Genomic DNA, 18,858 nt, shown 5'->3' on the forward strand with positions numbered 1-18,858 from the left:
CAGTGTTGGAAAGATGGGAGAAAATGGAGCATATAGGTAGTGCTTAAAGAAGCGCAGAGAAAAGTTTTTTCTTTAATCCATCTTCTTTCTGTCAAGTTGTAGAAATTCTTTTCTTTTGAGGTAAAATGGAAAGGGCTCTGGAGTCAGAGGACCTGGATTCAAATCCCACCTCTGAAACTTGGACAGGTCTCTTAATATTCTGTGCCTCAGTTTCCTCATCTCTGAAAAGGGGCTGGACTGGATGACCTTTGGTCCCTTTCATCTCTCTCTCTATGATCTTAATCCTCTCTTCCTTCATTTTTCTTTTTCTTTTGTCTCTTAATATTATCCTCACTCCTAACTAGTTGGTCTAGGCTTTCTTCCTCTTGGGAGTAGGGGGGTCTCTAGTGGAGTGAACATGCCAAGAACACAGAGAGAAACTTACATTCTTTAATGATAACCGTCCTCTAAGATTTCTGAGGCCTAAGGCACTTTCTGAAGCATGCATGAGAACTTGTTTTTATGAGTGCCCATGCACAGAGCAGGGGCCAAATCTGTTCCTAAGCATGCTTGATATGACATAGGCATGACAAAGGACTGGGACCTAACTAGAAACTTTGAGCCTCGAGCAAAAGTTTTGGATGAAGTCAGTCCTTCTGCCTTCACTGAAAGAGAAAGAAATCTTCAAATCTTTCTTTAGGGCCAGAGCTGGTTATACCTACAGGAAAGGAAAAAAGCAGGCTGTTGCCATGGGGTCTCTCCTTTGGATTGACTTGACGGATTTTTGTACTTTTTCTTTTCCTTTTTAAAAAAAATTTATTTATTTTTAGATTACAACATTCATTTCCACAAAATTCTGAGTTCCAATTTTCTCCCCATCTCTCCCCTCCCCCTACCGCATAACACCTTGCATTCTGAATACCCCTTTCCTCCATGTGCCCTCCCTTCTATTACACCCCACCCTTCCCTTATCCCCATCTTCTCTCTTTTCTTGTAAGGCAAGATAGATTTATATACCCCATTACCTGTATTTATTATTTCCCAGTTATATGCAGTAACAGTTCTCAACATTTGTTTTTAATACTTTGAATTCCAACTTCTCTCTCTTCCTCCCTCCCCACCCATCCCCACTGAGAAGGCAGGCAATTCAATATAGGCCGTATATGTTTTGCAAAAGACTTCCATAATAGTCATGTTGTGTTGTCCTGCCCACTCCCCCATTCTATTCTATCTTTTGACCTTGTGCCTCTCCAAAAGTGTTTACTTCTAGTTACTCCCTTCCTCCATTTGCCCTCCCTTCTATCATCTCCTTTACTCCTTTTGTCCCCTTCTCCCCTACTTTCCTGTAGTGTAAGATAGATTTTCATAACCAAATTGAGTGAGCGTGTTATTCCCTCCTTAAGCCGTATGTGAAGAGAGTAAGCTTTACTTTTCCCCTCTCACCTCCTCCCTTTTCTCTTCCATTGAAAAAGATTTTTCTTACCCCTTTTATGAGTGATAATTTACCCCATTCCATTTCTCCCTTTCTCCTCCCAATATATTCCTCTCTCATCCCTTAATTTTACTTTTTTTATAGATATCATCTGTTCTGATTCAACTCAACCTGTGCTCTGTCTATATGTGTGTGTGTGTGTGTGTGTGTGTGTGTGTGTGTGTGTGTATGTATAATCCCTCCACCTACCCAAATACTGAGAAAAGTCTCAAGAGTTGCAAATATTATCTTTCCATGTAGGAATGTAAACAGTTCAGCTTTAGAAAGTCCTTCACGATTTCTCTTTCCTGTTTACCTTTTCATGCTTCTCTTGATTCTTATGTTTGAAAACCAAATTTTCTATTTGGTTCTGGTCTTTTCATCAAGAATACTTGAAAGTCCTTTATATCATTGAATGACCATTTTTTCCTCTGAAGTATTATATTCAGTTTTGCTGGGTAGGTGATTCTTGGTTTTAATCCCAGTTCCTTTGACTTCTGGAATATCCTATTCCAAGTCCTTTGATACCTTAATGTAGAAGCTGCCAGATCCTGTGTTATCCTGATTGTATTTCCACAATATTCTCATTGTTTCGTTGTAACTGCTTGCAATATTTTCTCCTTGACCTGAGAACTCTGAAATTTGACTACAATATTCCTAGGAGTTTCTCTTTTTGGGTCTCTTTCAGGAGGTAATTTGTGGATTCTTTCAAGATTTATTTTGCCCTCTGGTTCTAGAATATCAGGGCAGTTTTCCTTGATAATTTCATGAAAGATGATATGTAGGCTCTTTTTTTGATCATGGCTTTCAGGTAGTCTCGTAATTTTTAAATTGTCTCTCCCGGATCTGTTTTCCAGGTCAGTTGTTTTTCCAATGAGATATTTCACATTATCTTCTATTTTTTCATTCTTTTGGTTTTGTTTTGTAATTTCTTGGTTTATCATATAGTTATTAGCTTACCTCAGCTCCACTCTCATTTATAAAGAACTATTTTCTTTAGTGAGGTTTTGAACCTCCTTTTCCATTTGGCTGATTCTGCTTTTTAAAGCCTTCTTCTCCTCATTGGCTTTTTGGACCTCTTTTGCCAATTGAGTTAGCCTATTTTTCAAGGTGTTATTTTCTTCAGCATTTTTTGGGTCTTCTTTAGCAAGCTATTGACTTGCTTTTCAAGCTCTTCCATGTCCTGAGCCCATTGCATATTTATTTTGGAGGTACCGAATGCAGAAACCTTGACTTCCTCTGACAGTATGCATTGTTCTTCCTCATCAGAAAGGATGGAAGGAAATACCTGTTCACAAAGAAAGTAATCTTCTATAGTCTTATTTTTTCCCCTTTTTTGGTCATTTTCCCAGCCAGTTACTTGACTTCTGAGTCCTTTGTCAAGAGGAAGGTCTTAATGCTCCTCCTTACTTAGGATGTGTTCAGGGCTGAGATTCAGATCAGCTACTCAGTTCCCCCAGGGGTTTTAAGCTGAGCCATTCCCACGATGGAAGCTGCTGCCCAACTTGGCCATTGCCACACAACCCTGCTGCCTCCTGCTGCTGCTGCAGCTGCTGCCTGTGGCCCATGCTGGGGGGGACCCTGCTCCCCTTTCACCCAGTTGGGAAAGCCCTCTCACTGACCCTTGAAGCTTTCTTTGGCTCTTGTGGGTTGAGGGATCTAAGACCCTCTCTGCTGGAGATTCTGCCCTGGAGGCCTGTTCTGATCCTGTTCCTCTCAGTGCTGCATGGCCAGGGCTGGGCTCTGCTCCACTCAGCATCCTATAGGATAGACCTTTCCTGTTGGCCTTCTGGGTTACCTTTGGCTGGAAATCTCTTTCACTCTGTCGTTTTGGGGCTTCTGCTGCTCTAGAATTTGTTGAGAGTTATTTTTACAGGTATTTTATGGGCTGTGGGGGAAGAGCTAGTGTATGTATGTCTTTCTACTCCATCATCTTGACTCCATCCCATACTTTTTCAACATGACCCAGAGGCTTCTAGTAATTACCCCTCAACTGACTGAGTGGCTGAAACTTTGCAACTGCTCCCAGTCTGACTGAGAGGTTATACATGGAAAGGCATTGTTGTTGCTTCCTTGGAGGGGGAAGGTTGTGAATGATATTCTCTGTTGAATCAGCTGAGCCTAGGAGACCTCTTGAGAGTCCTTGTGACTTTTAGTTTGTCCCTTGAGCCCAAAGAGCTTGCTTGAATGGTACCTTTGTACATCAAGATGTAGTCAAGAGATCTGGCAGCTATAGCCATGTCAGATTGTCCCTTCAGGCTACATTGGGTTCTACCAGAGGTTTCACAGGTGGTAGTCATGTCTGAGGGAGATGGTTGGTGAGCAACCTAGCCTCTGGTTGGAACCATCATTGGGAGAACTAGCTGTTCTTTTCATGAATGTCTAGGAAACTTGCCAGATACATTTCCTTCTGGAATAAGTGTCTAGGTTGCTTTATGTTCAGCATTGATTGAGAGTTGGAAGCCCTGAATCCTAAATTGTAATTTGACTCCCCAGTCTCCTTCTTTAGACTTTTGTGTAATCATTCATTCTCCCTTTCTTAGTTTTTTCCAGGTGCCAAATGGGGACTAGAGTATAGTCAGCTATACATTAGAATAGAGGCACAAGCTTCACACATTTTATATATTTTTTAGGTGGGCAGGAATTTAAAGTTGGGAAAATGGGGAAAGCTAGGGCCAGACCATTGAGATCTCTGCTTTCAGGATGATGCTTTATAATCAAACACAAGCATCAGGGGCTTTGGGGAAATGTGTAGGTGAAAAGGAGTGGGGAAAATGTCTCTTCTACTTCCTCTTTTGATGTGACCAGCAATAAGTTTGTGTTTTAGTAAGATTCTAAATACTTGATTTTGGTCCAAAAAACATGTTAGCAGGTTGAGGCATCTATCCTGTGTCTGCATTTTGACATTCTAGGAGATTTTTGGCACAAAGACACATCTGGCCTGAGGATGTCTAAGTCTGCAGCTGTGGTCCACATTTGATTACCTCATAAAGAACCTATTAACCCTAGCCTGGTCCCTTGGCTTCAGAGTCTGCAATCAACTGAGCAAAAATCCAACATTAAAAAAAAAAAGATAGCTTTTATGCTTCCAAATAAGTGAAAAAGCCTTGCTGGAATTATCTGCCATGGTTTTAATATAGGAGTTCTTGACCTGGAGGTTAAACTCCTAGATTTCTTGGGGTCTGTGAATTTGGATGGAAAAAAATGACTAACCTCCAGCTGGAAGTTAGCATAGCTTTTGATTATTTAGAAAGATTATTCTGAAGAGTTTGTAGGCTTCACCAGACTGCCAAAGGGATCAGTGAGACCAAAAAAAAAAAAATGCTAAGAGCCCTGGTTCTGATCAATTAGTCCCAAACTTTGGAAGCCTGGACTAGGGTTGAGTGTTCCAGTTTAACAAAAGAAAAGGAATTTGCATGATTTGTAGTGGAAATAGTTGAGGGCAGAAAAGGTCTTTTTTGTAATGGTCCATGAGTAGAATAGGGGTGTTTCTGTCTGTCGTGACTGCAGATTTCCTCAGCTGACAGAGAAAGCATCTTATTTATGGGAAGGCAGTTTCTTGTTCTAGCATGCAGGGGTCGTTTGTGATATCATACCAGTTATAATCTGCACTGCAGGACTGCTGTGTGTGTTGTGTTGCTTGTGGTGTGCACAACGCTAGAGAAGTAGAAACCACTGTCTTGTGGGTTTCGCCTTTGGAACGGAAGTGTCTTTTGATGAGAACTTGATGCTATCAACATTTTAATGACTATCTTGAAAGTAGAAAGAATTAGTATTCTATTTGCTGACTTTGTTTTTTTAATTTTTAATTTTTAACACAGTTCATACCACATAAAACAATTCCAACTTTTGGTCAGGTGATACTTCTCTTAAGGCATTTACAATATAGACCACAAATGGATTTTTTTTTTTAACATTAACCAACTGAGACACAAATAATAATTATGTGTGCTAACTTCACAAGCCTTTGACCTGATTGTCTCCACACTATTGCTAAGAATTAAAGGACCCTAACTTATTGTTGTTGGTCTAAAGTCCTAAGCCTAGTAGTTTAATTTTAGACTTAACCTCGGATGTTCCCTTACCAACAATCTATAGGAAACTGCCACTAAGAATAGGGACATTGCAAGGAAACAATATTTCCCCAACTTCATGTCATTTCCAGGCAGGAGCAGATTGTCATCTTGCATTCAGTCAGGCTTAAAATCTGTCAGGTGTCAGTGGAGAAATTGAGTCAGGAGAATCCTACCTCAGCCCAGGCTGAACAGCCGCTCTCCCACCCTTCCCATGAGATCACCTTTTGCAGTTCATACCAGCATCTCACTGGCTTACTGACATCATGGATTGGAGGCTCAGACCGTCTTTGTTGCTATCCATACCTGGAGTTAGACTCAGAAGAACAGTCAGTTAATAGTCCCATAGAATCTTAAAATAGCAAGTTCCAATAACCAGGTTTCAGATATGACTATAATTTCACATTGGCTAAGGAACATCTTTTGAGGCAAGTCTTAAGTAGCTTACATGCCTTTCTGTACTTGTTCTAGTTCCTGATTAAACAACAATCATAAAATCAAATTTACCATTAAAACCTTAACTTTTCCATCAATGCCAAATTTTACCCGAGGTTACTTGCCTTTAGGAAACTTAGACTAAAATTCTTTTCCCCAATCTAAAGATGTCTCTGATTTAGTCTCAGTAATCAACTGAGTAAATTGTTTTAATACTAATTGCTTTTACATCACTTTTTAATATGACCAATTTTTCTCCCCATCTCATTTTTCTCCCCTCCCCCTACCCTGTAATACCTTGCATTCTGATTACCACTTCCCTCAATGTACCCTTCCTTCTATCACACCCCACCCTTCCCCTATCCTTATATTCTCTCTTTTCTTGTAGGGCAAGATAAATTTCTATACCCCACTACCTGTGTTTCTCATTTTCTGGTTATATGCAATAATAATTCTCAACATTCGTTTCTAATACTTTGAATTCCAACTTCTCGCCCTCCCTCCCTCCCTCCCCATCCCCACTGAGAAGGCAAGCAATTCAATACGGACTAAATATGTGTCATTTTGCAAAAGACTTCCATAATAATCATATTGTGTAATACTAACTATATTTCCCTCTATCCCCCCTTGTTTTTTTTATTCTCTCATTTGACCTTGTCCCTTCCCAAAAGTGTTTATTTCTAGTTACTCCCTTCTCCCATTTGCCCTCCCTTCTATCATTTCCCTCACCCCACTTGTTGCCTCTTCCCCTACTTTCCTGTAGTGTAAGATAGATTTTCATACCAAATTTAGCAAGCATGTTATTCCTTCCTTAAGCCATATGTGGAGAGAGTAGCTTCACTTTTCCCCTCTCCCCTTCTCCCTTTCCTCCTCCACTGAACAAGATTTTTCTTATCCCTTTTATGAGTTATAGCCTGCCCCATTCCATTTCTCCCTTTCTCCTCCCAGTATTTTTCTACCTCACCCCTTAATTTTTATTTTATTTATTTATTTTTTTGTGGATATCATCTCTTCTGATTCAACACAACCTATACTTTCTGTGTATATGTGTGTATATGTGTGTGTGTGTGTGTGTATGTGTGTACAATCCCTCCATCTACCCAAATACTGAGAAAAGTCTCAAGACTTACAAATATTGTCTTTCCATGTAGGAATGTAAACAGTTCAGTTTTAGAAAGTCTTTTATAATTTTTCTTTCCTGTTTACCTTTTCATGCTTCTCTTGATTCTTGTTTTTGAAAGTCAAATTTTCTCTTCAGTTCTGGTCTTTTCATCATGAATGCTTGAAAGTCCTCTATAGCATTGAATGACCATTTATTCCCTTGAAGTATTATACTCAGATTTGCTGGGTAGGTGATTCTTGGTTTTAATTCCAATTCCTTTGACTTCTGGAATATCCTATTCCAAGCCCTTTGACCTCTTAATGTAGAAGTTGCCAGATCCTGTGTTATCCTGATTGTATTTCCACAGTACTCAAATTGTTCCTTTCTGATTGCTTGCAGTATTTTCTCCTTGACCTAGACACTCTGAAATTTGACCACAATATTTCTAGGAGTTTCTCTTTTTGGGTCTCTTTCAGGAGGTGATTGGTGGATTCTTTCAATATTTATTTTGCCCTCTGGTTCTAGAATATCAGGATAGTTTTCCTTGATAATTTCATGGAAGATAATGTCTAGGCTCTTTTTTTTGATTGTGGCTTTCAGGTAGTCCCATAATTTTTAAATTGTCTCTCCTGGATCTGTTTTCCAGGTCAGTTGTTTTTCCCATGAGATGATTCACATTATCTTCTATTTTTTCAAACTTTTGGTTTTGTTTTTTAACTGCTTTGTTTATCTCATAGTCATTAACTTCCCTGAACTCTATTCTCTCTTTCAAAGAAGTATTTTGTTCAGTGAGCTTTTGAACCTTCTCCTCTATTTGGCTAATTCTGCTTTTTAAAGCCTCCTTCTCATTGGCTTTTTGGACCTCTTTTTCCAATTGTTAGCCTCTTTTTAAAGGTGTTATTTTCCTCAGCATTTTTTTGGTCCTCCTTTAGCAAGCTGCTAACTTGCTTTTCAAGCTCTTCTATCACCTGAGTACAGTTTAAGTTCACTTTGGAGGCCCTGGAGGCAGGGGCCTTGACTTTCTGTGACAGTATGCCTTTTTCTTCCTCATCTGATAGGATGAGAGGAGACACCTGTTCACCAAGAAAGTAACCTTCTATGATCTTATTTTTTCCCCTTTTTTGGGCATTTTCCCAGCCAGTTACTTGACTTCTGAATCCTTTGTCAACAGGATGGTCCTATTTCCCCTCCTCTCCCAGATATGGTATTCAAGGTTGAGATTCCACTCAGCTGCTGGATTTCCCCAGGGGTTTGGGTGGAAGTGGGGGTGGGGTAGTCACTCAGGGCTGAGATTTAGATCAGCTGCTCCCTACCACCAGCGGCTTTAAGCTGAGCTTCCAGGACAGTGGATTCAGGTTGCTTCCCGACCACTATAGCTGCCTGCAGTCTGCTGCTACTGTTGCTGCCATCATTTGTGGCTGTTGCTGGATGAACCCCATTCCCCTCTTACCCAGGAGGGAAAGCTCTCCCACACTGACCTTTGGAGATCTCTTTGTTGCTTGTGGGTTGAGGTATCTGGGACGCTCCCTGCTGAGAACTCTGCCCTGGAGGTCAGTTCAAGTCCTGCTCCTTCCAGTGGAGCATGGCCAGGGCTGGGCTCTGCTCTGCTCAGTGTCCCATGAGATAGACCTTTCCTATTGGCCTTCTAGGTTACCTTTGGCTGGAAACCCCTTTCGCTCTGTTGTTCTGTGGCTTCTGCTGCTCTGGAATTTGTTGATAGTCATTTTTTAATAGGTATTTTGGGGCCTGAGCTAGAGTATATGCATCTTCCTACTCCACCGTCTTGGCTCCACCTCTATTTGCTGACTCTTGTAGGTAAAATGAACTGGAAACTCTTTGTAGATGCTGGGATACAGAGAAAAGGAACACAGAAATGGATTAGTCAACCAGTATGTATTGAGTGCTTTGTAAAAAGCAATCCCCAAGTAGAGCTTCACTTAATAAAGGGGAATTTTGGCACGCTGCTTATATGAATGTGCAAATGTCAATGTGGATTTGTGAATTCAAATAAGATAATAAACAACCCAAGCATGTTCTAACTAAGTTGTACTGTGTGTGGTTATATGTATGTGTGCTTTTGTTTTGAGGCAGTGTGAATAAAGTATTGAACCTGGATCAAAAAGACCTGGGTTCAGATGTTGCCTCTGACGTTACCTCTGTGGACAACACGTGGACAATTTCCCTTTCTGTTTCTCAGTCAACTTCCTAAGGCTTTTTCTACTAAATTATAGATGGATTATAATATGCATGTGTCAGTCAGACAGGCAGTCAGGTAAGCATTGTGCCTACCATGTGCTGGGCCCTGTGCTAAGATCAAGGGAGCATAAAGAAGGCAAAAGACAGTCTTTTCCCTTGAGGAGCTCACCATCTAATAATGTGCACTGATGTACATATGTATCCTTTAAATAAGAAAATGTCTTTTTATTGGTAAAAATAATAGTAATATCTCTGATTTCAGTTACTCCTGATACCTTCTCTTTCTCCTTTTCTCCTTTCTCATTTTGAAATGTATCATGATGCTCACTTTCCCTCTGGCACCTTTTCGTCTCTGGCACCTCTTTATACACATGAGGAAATATTTGAATGTGTTCCCAGGACCACAGTGGAGTGTTGGATAGGTTCATCTTTGATTTGTTCCTTGCAGGCTGCAGAAATGCAATTCCTAGAGAGGTCTGTGCATCATCAAAGTTTCAGTGATGCGAAACATCTTGTATTCCAGCCCGAGGTGAAGATTCATCTTACTGGCTTGCAAGATGACTACTGTGAGTTTTTTCTCTTTCTTCTCCCAGCAGATCAATTGAAAGGTAGAAGTGAGTAGTAAAATTCACGTGTAGACACATGGTAGAATTTGGAGTTCTGTTTTCTGTCCTGTCCTCTGGCACTAACTCGCCCTTTGAGTTTGGAAAAGTAATTAAGTCTTTTGTGCACCAGTTTCCAAAATGGCACATAAATATAAAAAATGATTAATATAGATAATAGTTGTCCTATTTTGAAATGCTGATATTGGGGGGTGGGACTAGTATTTTTTTCCCTCTCTGTCTCTGTTTGTCTCTGTGTGTCTCTCTGTCTCACTCGGTCTTTCTCATTTCTCAAATCAATCAATCAACCAATATTTACTGAATGCTTTGTGAAAAGCATTCACAAAATAGGACTTCATTCTCCCAGCTGAGGTTAGCATGATGGTTATATATTTATGCAAATATCTCCTTGCATTTAGTAAATCTCTAAATTAAATTCTCTAAATCCAAGAGCGTAATAAACCCTCAACGCATGTTCTAGCCAAGTTGTCTATGTCTGTCTGTCTGTTTCTGTCTCTGTCTCTCTGTTCCCATTGTCTTTGAAAACAGATAGTTCTGCTTTTGAATTGTTCAGAATTGGCAAAATAATCAAAGATCCAATAGTGTGCTAGCAGCTGGTTCACTGGGGATCCAGAGCATACAGTGACATAGTGATTGTGGGGTCTTTGGGAGGTTGGACCCAGGCAATGAGTCTGTTTTCTAGACTCTAATTTGGTTCAAGGTCAAACGATATAATGAGAAAACTAATGGTGCAGGGTGCATTCAAGTAGAGTGGTGTGTGTTGAACATATTATAGAAATGAGATGGTGCATGAACTGAATATTTGTGAATGAAGACACATTTTTACTATTTGTAGCAATAGATTTTTTTCTTTCTTCTTTTACCTTTTATAGGGATGCTTTAGATACTATCATTTTAGAAAATTTCCTGTTGCCATAGCTATAGGCAATTAAATAGCCTCCATATCCTTATCTGTAAAATGGACGTAATAATAGCACGTACCTCCCAGATTTGTTGTGAGGATAAAATGAAATAACTTATTAGGATACTTTGTAAACCTTAACTCTCTGTATAAGTGCTAGCTAATAACAAATGAAAATTAAAATAAGCCACATACATGTTTGCAATATTTAGCTGACAACAAGTGTTATAGAAAAAGGAATCTTAGTCCAGACAGAGGTTGAGTGACTTCAGGGTCACAGAGCAAGTAATTTTCCAAGCTGGTCCAATGCTCTATCCATTGTGTCAAAAAACATTCTCTTTGGATTGCCATGTCTGGACCTGATTTTGAGACTGGATGGGATAGATTCATTGCCCAGGTCCCAGTGTCTCAAAGACTGAGGTCCCTACCTAGTTCACACTAATTTTCTTCAGGGTTAAGGAGAGAAAGTTAAATAGCTTGTTTGGAAAGGAGGATTTTCCTATGCTGGAGTGAAGCTGTAGAACAAACAGAGATAGTATTAACAGAAGTATCGAGGGAAAAATATGCGGTGGGCAAACATAGCTGGCAAGTTCCAGGTACTGTACTAAATGCATTTACAAATATCTCATTTGATCCATACAACATCCCTATGCACTAGGTGCTTTTATTTTTATAATTCAGATACTGTGATTAAATGACTTTCCCAAGGTCTCACAGCCAGTGTCTCAGACTAGATTTGAATTCAGATCTTCCTGACTCCAGGTCTAGTGCTCTAGCTAGCCACTCTACCACCCTGCTGCCCTACGTGTGAGTAGTTGAGAGTTGACTCTGTTTTTTTGTGATTATCATGAGGTAGAAATCAAGATAGCAGCTTGTTCTTTAGATAAAGAATCTAGATTGGTGCATTTTAATAAATAATCAAATATAATTTATTTCAGTAGCAAGAGATTTCTAATAGCATAGACTAGAAAGGAATGCTGAAAACCTTATTTTATATAATTGAAGAGTGAGAAGCTAGGTGGTTCAGTGGCTAGAGCACTGGCCCTGGAGTCAGAAGGATCTGAGTTCAAACTGGGCCTCAGATACCTACTGGATGTGTGTCCCTGGACAAGTTACTTAACTGATTGTCTTCAAAAAACTCCAAAGCAAAAAACTGAATAGTTTTTTTCCTTTAATAGTCAGTCTCCAACTGATGGAGGTGGGGATTGAGGTGGTATCTCCTCCCAAATACATTACATGATATAAGAGCAGCATGTTTGTAATTTTGGGGAACTATGTAGGACATTGCTCATGTGCTAATAAAGTAGTAAAGGAAAGTGTCCTGCTCCTTACTGTACCCTCTTATCAGATGCCCTTGACTTTACCAAAAAATGGAATTGCTTCCTGGACACCTTGGTGTGTATATTTGGGTTCATTCTCTTTTCCCATCACTCACTTGGCAACTCCATATTTATAAAATGGAAGTAATAATGCCTGCCCCCTCATGTCTCACAACATTAAGACTGAATGCCTTGAGAAAATTAGATAATGACTTTATCTCATTTATGTAAGTCTAAGAGATGTCTGCTTTGGGATTCTGTTATTGCTAAAGAAAATGATTTATTACAGCTCTTTTTCTTCCTTCCTTCTTTCCTTCCTTTTTCCCTTCCCTCTTTCCCTCCTTTCCTTCTTTCTTTCTTTCCTTCCCCCATTCCTTCCTTCCTTCCTTCCCCTTTCTTTCCTTCATTCCTTCCTTCCTTGTAGATCTCAATATCCTGGACTGGAATTCTGAAGGTCTTCTTGCTCTTGCCCTTGGGTCTGCTGTACACATCTGGAATGGGGAAAGCCATGATGGGATGGGAAGCATAGACTTGAGTCCCGGGTCCAACTATATCTCCTCAGTTTCCTGGACAAAGGAGAGAGCCTGCCTGGCCATTGGCACCAGTGAGGGAGAAGTACAAGAACTGAATGTTTTGTTCTTCTACACTCTTTTGGTCATATTGGACCAACAATTTTTAGATATTTCAAAGCTTCTTTTAATTGGTAGGTTAACATGAAATGTTAACTCTTGAATAGGAGAACTTGAGGCTATTGTGAATTAAGGGGAGATGGCATTAAAATTCTTTCTGTGGAGTTTAAAGCAGCCCTGTTGTCCTTATCTTCCCTCACTTTCTTTTTCTTCTTTCCTTCCTTTGATGTGGGTCAAGCTTTCTTCTTATGCCCTGTATTTTGTGGAAGAAAGAATTGCACAGCATTAAAAGTTTCATTCATCATATGGATCAGAATATGCTGTAAAAAAAAGTCCGTGACTTCCTATGGGGAACATGGAGGAGACCAGTTGACTTTTGCAATCTGCTTATAGGCAAACTGCATCCAGAACTCCAAGTTTGTTGACTCCTTTAACAACAGTCAGAGAGGACTTGTGGCCAGGGCTAACAATGCTCTCTTGACCATCAGCCAGCAGAACACCAGCCTCCTCAAATTTAGCTGACTCGTTAATAGCCAACCCTGCACAGATTGAATTAGGACTGTAGAAGTGTTAGGGGCGGAGCCCTAATTACCGCATCAACTCACCCCTGCCCAGGGGTCTTCAGACGTCTCTGGCTCCCCTTGGGGGGTCGAGGGGAGAATCACTAGGCAGAACACCGGAGGTGGGTAAGAGCAGCTTTATTACATGACGGTCAGCAAGAAATCCCCCCCGTCCCCTTCCGTGTTGTGCCTTATATCCCCCAGAACTCGCCCTCCTATTCCGGGTAAGCCCCTCCCCAGTTCCTCCCTGAGGGCGGAGCCCAGCCCAGTCCAGTAGAGCCGCCCCAGTGCCACCGTGGCAAAGCCACGTCAGCAGGTCCAGACTCTTGGGCGTCTCCTATCCACCCAGGGGGCCCAGGTCCAGAGCGCCCCTCACATAGAAGCACCAATAGAACACTGATGTGGTTATAATCCTATTTATTTCTTTTCTATTCCCAGTTATGGGATGTGGTGACTAAAAAGAGGCTGAGAAATATGGTTGGTCATATTTCAGTTGTTGGGGCTATGAGCTGGAATGATTGTGTCCTCAGCAGGTGAGAAGTACACTGATGGAACCAATGATGTTTAAAGAAATTGTGTGTGTGTGTGTGTGTGTGTGTGTTTGTGCGTGTGCATGTGTGTGTGTGTTTAATTTTAATTGAGCAATGGATTGGGGTTAGCAAAACTAATCAATTTTAAAAAAGACTGATGAGTCAAAAATCATTATATTTTTATATCTTCAGATTATTTAGTTGTAGAAATGGTCTGATTACCTCAGGTGCTTTCTGCCAATGTAAAACTCCTTCCAAATAAAAGCTTTCTTTAGGACAGCTTTTCTCCCATACACACTAGTGGTCATCCTGGAGATCATGTGATTATTGCTATGATTTTCATTACTTTTGGATTAAATTAAGTTTTATGGAACGTTGTTCCATTTCTTAATCTAAAGTTTTAGGTTTGTCACATAAACCAATTTATCTCTAAAAAGGAAATTTAAGGCAGAAGTTTCTTTCTTAGTTATTCAAAGGATTTCCAGATGGGTCAGAAGTGACCAATAGCATCTATGTAACAGGGTGGGAACCTGCAGCCTTGAGGACATATGTGATACTCTAGGTCCTACAGTGTGGTCCTTTGACTGAATGCAAACTTCACAGAACAAATCCCCTTAATAGAAAAATTTGTTTTATAAAACTTGGACTCAGTCAAAAGGCTGCACCCAACAACCTTGAAGGCCACAGGTTCTCTGCACCTGAATATTATTTTTTAAATAATGTTTTATTAATGTCTGTTATTTTTATATGACATTCATTTCCTACTGTTCTTCCAGACTGAACCCTTCTTTTTTTGTTTACAAGGACTTCTTGTACAGAGTCTGTATTTGACAATGTTTGCCAAATTTTGTCCTAGTAGTCCCTTACCTCTCTGCCAAGAGAGAGAAGGTAGACTTCATTATCTTTTCTTTGGGATCTTCATTTTTTTTTTGTTACTCAGAGTTCCTTTTAGTGATATTTAAAATTTGTATCATTTTCCTCACTGTGTATATTGTTCTCTAGTTTCTATTTTGCTCTGCATTAATTCATACAAATCTTCCCATAGTAATTTTTTGTTGCACAATATTTAATGATATTCTTTATTATACTATGAATTTAATTCTTTACCATATGCTCCTGACAATAAGACTATCATAAGAAGATGTCACAATTTACTCCTATCCCTAGATAAATCTAAACAAAAAAATAACAAGAAGAAAATTAATGACATGAGTAGAATTTTGGACAAATTAGATATGACTGATCTTTAGCAATTATTGAATGGAAGTAGGAGTCTTCACATTTCTCATCTGTGTGTGGTGGCATCTTTACAAAATTTGATAATGTCTTAGGACATAAAATCTCACAAATGCAGAAAAGCAGAAATATTATACATATCCTTTACTGATTATAATGCCAGAAAATCATATCAAAGAGTCATTAAAATGTATTAAGAATCGATGAGAGACTAAATAACAAATCCTAAATAGCAATCCCAAAGAATTATTGGGTCAATGAAGAAATCATGGAAACAACAGAAAATTTCATTAAGAATAATGACAGTGATGAGAAAATGTTCCAAAATTTTGGGTGCAAAGCCAAAGTCGTTCTTAGGGGGAACTTTTATTAACAAAAAAGAGAAAGAACAAGTCAATAAATTGGGAACACAACTAAAATACTAGAAAATTAATAAACCAAAAACCCTTGAATATATTCAGGTACCACAGTTTTCTGGCCATTCCCTGACACTTTTTGCTACCACAAAGAGTCCATAGCATCTATTCTTGCTAGAGATTATTCTAGGGAATATTTGGATAATTCACCACTGATTTACTGGAAGTCCCTTCTTTGCATTTTCTTGATGGTCACAGAATTCTTGCAGTGTAGGTAGTTGAATGTGGTGTGGAAGTCAGTGGTCAACCATGCTTCTTTTTCTCCTCTACAGCGGTTCACGACTGGGCCGTATTCATCATTACGATGTTCGAGCAGCTCAGCATCATGTGGGAACACTTCACCATAAGCGATCTATCTGTGCCCTGAAGTGGTCACCAAGTGGTAAACTGCTTTCCAGTGGTTGTATTGATGGGCTTTTGAATATATGGCCCTGTGATCCTGGTGCCAAATCCTGTCAACCACTAAAAGTTCTACATCACTCTACAGCAGTAAAGGTAAGAAAATCAAAAGCTCTTTTTGGTTAAAGAATGTTCAGTTCAACAAATTGGGGTAGATGGATGGTGTAGCGGATAGAGTATCAGACCTGGAGTTGGGAAGATTCATCTTGGTGAATTTGAATCTGGCCTTGGACACTTACTAGCTGTGTTATCCTGGGCAAGTCATGTCACCCTGTTTGCCTTGCTTCCTCATCTCTAAAATGAGCTGGAGAAGGAAATGGCCCAACACTCCAGTATCTTTGCCAAGAAAACCCTCCAAAGAGGTCACGAAGAGTCAGACAAGACTGAAAAAGAAACGAACGACTTCAACAAATACAATTTGATTAATTTTTATGAAGTACTTATAATGTATTAGTCCCTGAGGGTACAAAAATAGATGACAAAAAAAGAAAACAAACAGCCCCTGCCCTTAAGGATCTAATTTTCACTAACACCCTCCCCCCCATTCTAAGTAATAATAGCCTATGTTTATACAGCAATTCATGGCTTGCAAAGTGTTTTACATACATTAACTCACCTGCCTCGTAACAGTCCTGTGAGGTCAGTGCTGCAAGTATTATTAGACCTATGTTATAAGTGAGGAAGAATAAGCTCAGGGCAGGCAAGTGACTTGCTCGTGGTCACACAGCCCCCATTTCTCTTGACTTCAGGTCCAGAATTCTTTCCATTACACTATTTCATATTCCCCCAAAGTATAATACTTTAGCATGTGACAAAGAAAAGACGGTGGTTTCAAACTCAAAGAGAAATGATGGGACAGGGAGGGGAGAGAGCAGTAAACCATGTCTAAGGATCCCTGGGGTGAATATTGAGTGAGAAAACCAAATATTAACATAATGTGTGCGTTATTGTATTTATTCTGTTAACTCTTTCTCTATTTCATTTTAATTTGGTTCATACTACTGGACAATACTGTAGCATTGAGGAGGATGGGTTGTTGTTGTCACTTGTTTGTGCTTTGTTCTTCAAGAGGACCATGACATCAGGAAAGTGATGTCATGACATCAAGTGAATAGATTTAAGTGAGGGAGGACTGTGCCAAGTCACCAGCCTGACTGTCTCCTCCAGAGCCATCTGGGTCCAGTGGCAAGACACAGATCAGGATGACTGGAAATGGTCCCAGATGCTTGGGACACCTTGGCCTTTTCAGCCTAAGGTCTTTCCCAGGTTTCAGTTTGACTGAGGCAATGCCCATTCAAAGATTAAAGCTAGGTAAGAAATTAGGCAAAGAATGGCCTCTTCTATCTAGTCAAAAAAAAAAAAAAGTCCTTCTGGTAGGGGAAAACTCTCAGGGTTTCTGGCCAAAACACAAACAATTGTGATTTATCCTCACTCTGAGCCATCATACCCCAAGCAGTGACCAGCTGAGACTTGGGCTTAGCCCAGTCAATGAGAGCCAGAGTGATTTGGGTTTAAGGCTTGGTCCTAAAGAAAGAAATCTAGCCAGTAAACCTCAGGATCAAAATTTCTATTCCTTTGGATAGAGCTCCTGCGTGGTTATGGGAAGGAAGAGAGAACTTTTCACTAGGCAGATATTGAGGAGGTGGTCCTGGGAGGGTCTTGAAGAGATGAAAGTATCTCACCAAGTAGAGATGACTAGGGTGTTGTGCATGGACGTGGAAACAGGATGAGACTGGGGACTAGATAGAAACCCAGCTTAGCTGGAATATAGCAAATGTGTGAAAGAAATATAGAATAAACTTAGAGACAGATTTTCAGTGGCCTTAAATTTCATGTTGAGATTGTTTTATATCCTAAAGATTATAGGGAGTCATTGAAAGTTCCTGAAAGTGATTCATGTGACCAAACTGATATGATTAGAACTCTGTATTAACTTAAGGCAATGGGGATGGAATGCCCTATACATGTAAGGAACTAAAATCTCTTCTAAGGAAATTTCTGTGGAGAGGTAACCTCTAGATGTAATCTACAAACAAAAGGATATAACTCAAATTATCAATAATCAATATTCAATACAAAACAAATTAAATGGCCATTCTTTCCTTTATATAACAGTGGGAATAAATGGTAGGAAAGAAAGTACAGAGACACTCTGTACATAAACACAATAAGTGCTGGGCATTGCCAATCTGTAGCAAGAGCCTGTTTTCTTTATTGTTTCTTCTCAGGAAGAATCCAGACTCTGAAGGAGTGGAGTCTTTTTCACTGTTGCTGCTTCCTTTTCCTACTCAGAGTCATGGCACAGAGTTTTCATCAGTAAGAGCAATTTGGGGTCATCTCACCAAACCTAGTCCTGTCATCACCACATCTGTCTTCACCACACACACAATCTCTCTGGGCCCAGTAACAGCTGCACTGCTAACAGGTGCAATAGTCATGGTTACCTCTCAGTCTTCTTACAAAATATCAGGGGGGCAAAAATCAGGAGAACAGCCACATAGTGCTGTTTTGTTTTGCTTTGTTTTCTGAAAAAATCTACCTGGTGGTAAGATGGAGGACAAACTCCCAAATTCTGACTTGGTTTGCCTCTCTTCTGGCATCTTTCTCCCAGAAATCTCTGTGAAAGGTGCAGAAACACCTGTCTTATGATTTCAGTGCTGGTGGATTCTGGGGAAGCATCTTTCATTTTTCATCTCCATACTGATGCTGATGAAGGGTTACATTAGGAAAATTTTCTATCAGCTATGTGAAGAAGGATAAATTGGTGACTGGAAAGACTGGAGGCAGAGAGCCTATTTAGAAAGTTATTACAGTAACTCAGACAAGAGATGATATAGGCCTGAGACTAAGGTGTTTGCAGTAAATATAGAGAAGAGAGGACAGATGGAGGAGAAATTGTGGACATGGCTTTCACAGTGATAGCGGATTGGATTTGGGACGTTAGAGAGAAGGAATGAAAAAAGACAAAAGGTTTTAAGTCTGGATGACT

General features: G+C 39.9%; 1 protein-coding gene across 1 annotated transcript in view; it reads left to right on the forward strand.

The window, feature by feature from the left end:
• CDC20B (cell division cycle 20B) overlaps positions 1-18,858 on the forward strand; it is a 42,191-nt gene that overhangs the window by 15,811 nt on the left and 7,522 nt on the right. Inside the window, exons 4-7 of the mRNA XM_072606645.1 lie at positions 9,519-9,822; positions 12,524-12,729; positions 13,727-13,821; positions 15,743-15,965. Of these exons, the coding sequence (XP_072462746.1) occupies positions 9,519-9,822; positions 12,524-12,729; positions 13,727-13,821; positions 15,743-15,965 (828 nt within the window). The remainder of the gene's footprint in view (positions 1-9,518; positions 9,823-12,523; positions 12,730-13,726; positions 13,822-15,742; positions 15,966-18,858) is intronic.

This window comes from Notamacropus eugenii, chromosome 4, assembly GCF_028372415.1.
Source record: "Notamacropus eugenii isolate mMacEug1 chromosome 4, mMacEug1.pri_v2, whole genome shotgun sequence".
In the NCBI taxonomy this organism is placed as follows: Eukaryota; Metazoa; Chordata; class Mammalia; order Diprotodontia; family Macropodidae; genus Notamacropus; species Notamacropus eugenii.